Source organism: Cyprinodon variegatus, unplaced genomic scaffold (assembly GCF_000732505.1).
Source record: "Cyprinodon variegatus isolate N-32 unplaced genomic scaffold, C_variegatus-1.0 Scaffold329, whole genome shotgun sequence".
Taxonomy (NCBI): domain Eukaryota; kingdom Metazoa; phylum Chordata; class Actinopteri; order Cyprinodontiformes; family Cyprinodontidae; genus Cyprinodon; species Cyprinodon variegatus.
The window spans coordinates 260,709-269,185 of record NW_015150782.1 but is presented as its reverse complement, the minus strand read 5'-3'; the positions used below and the strand labels follow the sequence as shown (position 1 = coordinate 269,185).

Genomic DNA, 8,477 nt, shown 5'->3' with positions numbered 1-8,477 from the left:
ATGAACCAGAACGTCAGCATTACCTACGACCCTCCGATGGTGAAGCAGCACCTATAGCTGCAGCTTCAGTCAAGCTGTTTCACCTCTCAGCATGTGTCGGTACGTAACTTTAGGTCATCACTGCATCCCTCGGCCCAGCTGGTCATATCTTGGGTGACGCTCTGGAGCGTCATCAAGCTGAGGGACGGCCAATGCTGCATGGCGTCACACAGACTCCTGCTTTAGGAACGTTCTTTCAGGAAAAAACAAAAACCTGTTCTTCTTATCCAGCTGCTGGTGAAGATTCTCAGTCATCCAGGTCAGTCAATCCAGAAAAGTTAAAATCAATCCACTGGACTTTGTTACTCTTCCATCCAGGAAGATTTTTTTTAACTCAAAATGTCAGAAATAGCGTTTAGTTCCAGGTTTTATCCAGCAGCCCAACAAAGCCTGGTTTTAGTTTAGAAAACATGCAAATAGAAACGGATGAACGGATCCCCCCCTTTGGAATGGGGGGGGTCGTTTGATCGTCTTTAGTCTTTTGTTGGACTGCTGGAAAACTAAGAAAAGGAACTAATCTGATGCTTTTGCTCTGAATTAAAAGAAAATGATGATTTTCTTTGATAAATGTTGGATTTGGATGAAGACTTTGCGTTCTAATCTTTAGTTCTAAGATTGTTTTGTTTGTTCTTCCTCCTAAAGAACGGGGATCAACTACAGAAATAAGAAGTTTTCCTTCCTGTCATTATTTCTATCGGCTCTGGAAGGTGAAGCCCCACCTGTAGAAAGTCGACCTTTACCTGAACTCTCCTCATGATTTGAGGAGTTCAGGGTTTGAACAAAGCAACTCTCCAAGTTGTCTGTTCTTCTGTGCGTTCTGGGACATCAAGAAGCCTTAAACTGTCTTCTCACTTTATTTTAACTGAGGATACATTGGAGTTTTCTTCACTCAGCAGCAGCCACCACTTCTGCACTAAAGAGTGTTTCCAGCTGTGGTGCTGATGCTGAGATAAAGATGCAGTTTTTAAAAGGCTGAGCGGAGAGGCTTTCTGTCGTGTGTGAAGAGAAACGCCTGCAGCTCAGCTGACGGCGTCATTCATGAGGAAATTCTGCTTTAAATGTTTCTTTATTCTGTTTGGTACCAAAATCCAATCAACAGAAAACAAAGCCACTATGATTCAGTTATTGATGTTTTTCTCCTGCTGCGCATGCATGCTGTAGATAGTCCCCCAGGAGACCTTCACTGACCGTATCAGGAGTTCATCTATAAAAAATGGCAGCAGCTGGAACAGCATCATTACTGACAGCAATGAATCGATCATTTTCCCTTTTCTTGTTTGTGCTTTTACGTTCCTACCGGCTGGAACCTGGGTGGGTGTCAGGAGACACTTTGTGCTGCTTTCACCCAAGGTTTACATTTGAATCTCAGGTTTTGCGAAATGTGCTTTATACCAGCGTAGATGAGGAGGTGGACACCGAGTGTCTAGAACCCAGTTGTGTCAGAGATGGGTCAGCAGAGTCTGTTATCACCGTCCACAGCCCGGGCCTTTAGAAAGCCGTCCTAACATCCGTCTTGGAGCAGAGTTAGCCGTCGCTCCAGTGACTCCCGGCTCCACTCAGCCCCATCTGGTGCTGATAGGAGGGATCCCGGCCGGGGATCATCCCCTGTATGGAACAGGCTGAGAACTCTTTCAGAGGCTGGAGAGCGGAGCCGGGCTTTTTGTGGTACAAAGGAGGATGACTGGTTGTGTCTCTGGAACCAGTGAGAGCAGCAGAGCCTGATGAAGAGGAGGGTGACTGCGCTACGGCAGGCAGGCTCCTCTGGACCATGGCTGAGTTGTAGACCCCGAAGTCGGCCTGTGGTCGGGGTAATATGGACGAGGCGGGCTGTGGCAGCACGGGGGCGGGGTTAGGGAAGTGAGGAGGGAAGGGCTGGTAGGGGACGCCGTCCACGCTGTACCGGGAATACGGCTGCATCGGGGCCCACATGTTGCAGTTCACCGCGGGAGAGCCGCTTCGCTCGTCTCTGTCCCCTGATCCCGACCCGGACGGCGCCTCCACCCCCCCGTACATGCAAGCCTCTCTGGAAGCGATGGCGTCGGCACAGTAAGGGCGAGAGAGCAGGGGCGACTCGTAAGACGGAGCTGAACGGAAGAAGCGCTCCTCAGATATCAGCGAGGATGACTCCAGATACGGCTGCTTGCATCCAAGCTCCAGGTGTCGGCTGTTATCTGCAAAGCGATGGGATCAGCTGCCATGAGGGTGGACTGCGTTAGTAGTATTTCCTAATGAGAACAGAAACGTACCTCTGTGTTTGAAGCAGTGGTAAACTACACCAGGATCTCTGCTGGGAGGAAAGGGGCTGGAGAGAGCATCTTGGGAATCCAAGTTTGTCAAAGGAGCCCCAGTGTCATACGGGTAAGACGACAGGACCTGAGAATGGCCGGTCAGAACCCCGGTCCGAAGCTTCCCGGCCAGGTGACCGTGGGAGGAGATGATTCTCTGACGGACCACGCTCTTTGACATGACTGGATAATCCTTCCTGGACACCAGGAACAGGAAGAGGACACAATCAGACTGGATTTCCCTCAGAAGTCTTATATTTTAAACATTGCCTCTAGACTGTATGTTTTGAGACATAATAGGTCAAGTTTGTTCCTTATCTGGATAAAGTGCTAAACAACATGGAAATGTTATTTTAATTATAATGTGACCCTGAGATCTTGAGTTGCTACTTAGACGTTTCTGGAAAGAGCTTTAAAAAAGAAATGAAGGTCATTGTTTCTGCTATATCCATCATCCATCCATCCATCCATTATCTGACACGCTTATCCCAAGTGGGGTGGCGAGGGGTGCTGGTGCCTATCTCCAGCAGTCAGTGGGCGAGAGGCGGTGTCCACCCTGGACAGGTCTCCAGTCCATCGCAGGGCAACATAGACCCAAACAACCATTCACAGTCACACCTAAGGAGCATTTAGAGAAGCCAATCAACCTAACAGTCATGTATTTGGACTGTGGGAGGAAGCCGGAGTACCCAGAGAGAACTCACCATGCTCAGGGAGAACATGCAAGGCAGTAGTGCTACCCACTGCGCCACTGAGCAGCCCTTTCTGCTATATATATACATTTTTTTCCCTAGTTGCATTAATGACATCCCAAAATTTAACCCAAGATGAAATATTAAATTACAATAGCATTTATTTTACTGATATATAATGACGTTCACCATTAACCAGTGAAAGAACAGGAATCGCTCACATGTCAATGAATGCTGAGGGGAAAGAAAATCCGATTAGGTCTTGGCTTATTAAAGTTTAGAAAAATAACTGAGGGCTGAGATGCTAAAGGAAACAGACCTTTTAAAAGAAGAACAACTTTATGGGATGAGCAGTACGTTATGAGTGAGAGCTCTGCTCTCGCTGGGCTGCTGCAGGCTCCAGCTCTTCTGGACGCTGGGAAGTTAGGTTTAGCCTGACTGCGCCAGAGCTAACCGGGTTTCCGATATTTCTGCATGTGGAGAGCTTGACTGAATACTAATGAGATACAGGGAAGAGGAGAAAGCAGGGAAGAGGTGACGGACACTCTCCCAGAGTCGGGGGAAAAGAACCCATGTGGAACCCTCATTGCACGCCGGCCGGAGGTCTGGAACATGACTTTAGGCTCCTCATCAATGAGCTCTCTTTCATTTCGACTCACATTCAGCAGCATCTGTTTGGCATGGCTCCATCACCTAGTCTGGCACATCTAACTGCTCCAGGTCCCTGAAGCGAATTATGTTGGCCTTGACTGGCGTTCCGTGGTCGGCATAGAGCAGAAGGTGGCGATCTGTCAGCTCAACCAACAACTTCGCTAACTATGGAAACTGAAGTCATTTTCGCATCGTCAGGTTTGTTGGAAGAGCTCCAGTTTTGGAAGGAAGCTGCAGATGGTGATGTTGGAGTGAACCAGTGTCACCCAATCGCTCTGGAGCTTCAATGTGACCTCCTTCATTTTACCAAAGAAGTCAAAGAGGTGAAAAGTCTGAAGTCTATGTTACAATAAAGTAGTGAATCTCAATCTATTTTCCTATCTATTTTTATTGTATTTTAAATAGGCCTATAGGCTCATAGGTGTTTTGTGTTTTGTTTTGTGGAGATGGCCTCCTTTATAGCGGCAATAACCAGAGGCTCCCCCACAGTGAGCGGTAAGCCGGCCTTTGCTGTCAGTAGTGAGTCGCCACCGAAAGACTGTGTCTTATTGACGCTTTGAACAAACATGCTGTTGATTGTAGGGCGACTTAAATGATGATACCTGAGGGACTGGAAGTAAGCCGAGTCTTTTGATGCCTGTCAGGTTGTCTTTTAACAGATGCTCCTGTAACCATGAAGGCTTCATTGCCTTGTTAGAGAAAACCTGCTCACATAGCAGTAGCATCGGCAGATGTACGTTTCGTGGATGATGGAATAAGCCCATCATTTATATGATTTGCATGGTACTGCCTGCATTTTCCGCTATGTTAGGCCTCCTGTCACACCTTGATGATTTCTCCAGTGTCTGACTGACGTCCCAGAATCTCCTAAAACACTGGCAGATGCCAGTATTCATAACGAGTCCAGAACTTCTGTCCAACGACAGCCTAACTTCTGCATAACACACGGCAGCGTAATGCCCAAGAAATGATGCACAATCCATTGTGCTGAGGGGGGCAGCGATGCACCTGGAGGCGCCCGGCCTGCAAAAAAGGATGTCTTTGATAATGGTAGCTGCTGTTTACCGCCAGCCAGGAAAAAAAAGCAATAAATAATAAAAAAAAGAAAAGAAAAGGAAAGAAAGCAGGTTTCTGGTGGCAGCAGATTGAGCGTCACGTCTGCTAGGAAGTGTGTTGGTGGTGGGCGTGAACGCAGGGAGGATCCATCACTCACCTTCTGGCTCACCCTATGATGGGGATGAAGTCTGGAGGAGAACTGACGGTTTCCTCCTGTGAACCCCCTTTATACCAAAACGCTGCCAATACGCCATTATACAGTAGCTGGAAGCTAGAAACACATTCAGCGCTCGTCTGGAACACGGCAGATACGCTGATATGTTGGAGAGAAGTTCTGGATAAGTTACGCAGAAGTTACTCAGAGGTTTAGGATCAGCTAGACGCCACGACTGATGAGGAACTGATGCTGAACGGATGTCAGCCATCAGATAACTGACCTGGAACTGATGGACCACGGATGGCAGACACTGGAATACGCCGGGGCGTACTCGCCGTATGTCGACGTGTTCCAGCGTACTTCAGCACGCTCATAACTGATACTAAACGTAACCATAACGTATCCAAAGTATGCCAGCGTTTTAGCCAGATATTTCCTACGTCAGACATACGCTGTTCTAAATGGTCATGGTGTGACAGCAGCTTTAGATTGTAAAGTGTATGATAAATATGGCTTCACCATTTAGCTTTTTATGTTTTCATTGGTTAAGTTTCAGGCCATGAAAATTAGGTGACAGCTGTTCCCGGGGGTTTTGTATTGCTATTGTGGAATTTTTTGTTCGTTGCTATGGAGACTATTCCTGCTTGGCTTGTTCCCTATCAAGGGTTAACTTTGTACTAGCCCTCAGAGGTCCATCACCCCCCTAAATGTTTACAGGGTAGGGTTACCATGTTGTAGAACTAGAACAGGATGAGACGGGGGAAGAATCAGCATTTCTTCGGTGTATACTCACCCCTCTATTCTCGAGGCGCGCAGGTCCCCCTCTTCGCTGCCTCGGAAACCTTTAGCGAATGGGTTGTTTTCTATCTTCAGTTGAGTGATCTGAAAAATATAGAAGCTGCAACAGTTAGATCAGGTATGATGCATCGAACAGGAGCTCTGAGAGCAAAAGGTCTGCCATAGTTTCTACAGAGCCAAATGGATCTTAGTTCTAATCGACTGTAAGGCCCCTCGGTGTTGAAGCAGGCACAGACTCGTGAAGGTAAGACAGCATTGAAGGACGGCAGAGATCCTCCAGATTATCTGTTTGGATCAAACACAGATCTGATGTGGGGATGACTCACATGAAACAGAACATCCATGCAGCTCTCAGACAAGTAGAGGAGGACTTATTGGAGAGTTTATGTGGATCAAACGGAGCTCAGCTTCTTAGTGGTCAAAGGAGACCAAGGTGGTCTACTTAACCAGAAGTATACTGAACATACTCTGCATATTAACACACAAAGAAACTTTTTTCTCACCATCTGAGATTAGATGTAAATCCCTTTATTGTCCCACAATGGGGAAATTCACTCTCTGCATTTAACCCATCTCCTTTTTTAGCAATATTTCTCTCATTTCTGGACACTTTTTATGATGCATAACACAGCAAGGTTGTTTTAACTGTTGCAGCTCATTAACGTCTCTAAAAGTGAAATATTACTTCAGCTACTGTACTTCTGCAGGTACCAGCTGAGTTGGAAAGGAGGTACTGAGATGGTTGAGCAATGACGAGAGAGAGGAGCAGAACATTTAAAAGCTTTTTCTTTTTAGGAACTCCAAGCCCCATCAAGGACAGAATATCATAAATGCAGTGTTTTGTGTTTTACTGAAACATGGCTGCAGGATCATATCTCAGACTCAAGCGTCGCTCTGCCTGCCTTTCTGACCAGCAAACAGATTTAAAGAAGACTGGAAAATTCAAAGGAGGGGGGTTGGTGGTGTTTGTGAACAACAGATGATGTCATCGTGTCACTGTGATGTCATTCTCACTGCAGCCCAGATATTGAACTGTTGCCAGTTGGTTTTCAGTCATATTATTCTCCCGTTTAAAGTTTACCAATGTTCTGTTCATAACCATTTATATTTCAGTTTCTGCTGTTGCCACCACTACATGTGATGTAATCGATTCTGTTGTTGCTAAGCTACGGACACAACAGCCAAATGCATTTGTTGCAATAACTGTTGATTTTAATCACGTCTCCTACGGCTGAACGACCAACATTTCAACAGTTTATCCACAGCAAGCAAAACCTTACAAAAACAGATTTTATGCAAATGTTAAGGACTCATCTCTAAATGAAATCAGATTTATGGAGATATCAGCTTCTATCAACAGTTTGCTGGCGCTCCGGATCGTTTCATTCCTCCTGACTGAGCAGGTACCGCCGAGTCATGTTTCATCCATCATCGCCGGCGCCATCAAACTCTGCCTTCAGATGCTCCGTGTCATGAAGGTCAGGGTCTATGACTGCTGCTCCAAAACACCGACTTTGAACCCCAAACATTGAGCCAAACAATCACCAGTAAAACAGTGTTTCTCTTAACGTTATGTTCTTATGAGGTCTTTACAGACATTTTTTTTTCATAACACACTGATGCTAACAGCTTGGCGGCTCATCTAAAAACATTAAAGATTTCTCTCCAGCTCACTTTCCTTTCCATCCACACAGCTTGTATCACAGGGGAAAGTTTTAAACCAGCTCTTTTAAATAACGTTTCTCACCTTCTGCAAACACTTTGTCAGTCAGGAACAGTGGATGTAAGAGGTTCAACGTTTGTAATAGGTTAGACTTTCATGTCAGGTTTATTTATGGAGTCTGCAGAGTCAAAGCTAACGTCAGATTGTTCGTAAAGGATCGTATACCTTATGATTTTGATAAGATGTTACTGAGATGAAGGTGGTCTCGTGGAAGACATGGGTACAGTAGGCAGTGTTCTTCGATCCAAAGGCGTTGTTTTCATCAGCTTTGACGATGTGGAGTCTGGGCTGGTACTTATGCATGGAGTTAAGGATAATCTAGGAAAAACAGACAGTTTCAATCATTTAACTGAAGCTACAGAGGAACAGAAAACTTTAGTTTTTAAAATATGGAGGCTAGGCTGAAGTTAAACTGAAGAAACGATTACTATATGCCTCTGTCACGGGCCTTTGCATGCAGTAGGAGAGCGGCCCTAAAAAAAAGAGGTTCTAGGACACAGAGATGGAGGGAATGACGGCAGTTATTAGGCTGAAAACAATATTATCAAAGTTAAAGTAAAATAAAAGAAAGATACAAATAACAAGAATCATGAAAGTTCAAATGTCTTTCAACATGGGGCAGTTGTCTTTGTCTGCCAATGTCCCCCCCATTAAAGAAGGAGCAATACGCACATTTTATAGCAAATTAATCTCTTAAACAGTTGGAATTAACTCCACCAGCTGCTAGAGGTGATATACTGCCAGACAAGGTAGACCCAGAACATTTTTACATCATAGAGCCACGCTTCGTGACGAGCCGTTAAAGAAAGGAAAAAAATCCCTCCTTACAGATGCTTCCTGTAGAAGCATTATTATTATTATTGGATATTGCTGGCAGGTGACACCCATCAGCACCTGGGGAGGTGGGGTGTCCCTGTCGGTCTGTCTGTGTGTCACACGGCTTGAAAAGTGCTGGTGAAGATTCTCAGTCATCCAGGTCATAGTCGTTCCAAAAAAGTAAAAAAAAAAAAAACAATCCACTGGAGCTGAGAAACTAGTCCATGCATTTGTTACTTCAAGGCTGGACTATTGTAATT

The 8,477-nt window shown here is 45.5% G+C and overlaps 1 protein-coding gene across 1 annotated transcript in view; it reads right to left on the bottom strand.

Moving 5' to 3' along the window:
- Nucleotides 1–1,125: 1,125 nt before the first annotated feature.
- The window catches only part of LOC107091210 (T-box transcription factor TBX4-like), a 33,712-nt gene continuing 26,360 nt past the window's right edge, over nt 1,126–8,477 (bottom strand). The window contains exons 6-9 of the mRNA XM_015385003.1: nt 7,567–7,719; nt 5,674–5,762; nt 2,286–2,521; nt 1,126–2,210 (exon numbers count right to left, since the gene is read on the bottom strand). Of these exons, the coding sequence (XP_015240489.1) occupies nt 1,564–2,210; nt 2,286–2,521; nt 5,674–5,762; nt 7,567–7,719 (1,125 nt within the window). The 3' untranslated portion in view covers nt 1,126–1,563. The remainder of the gene's footprint in view (nt 2,211–2,285; nt 2,522–5,673; nt 5,763–7,566; nt 7,720–8,477) is intronic.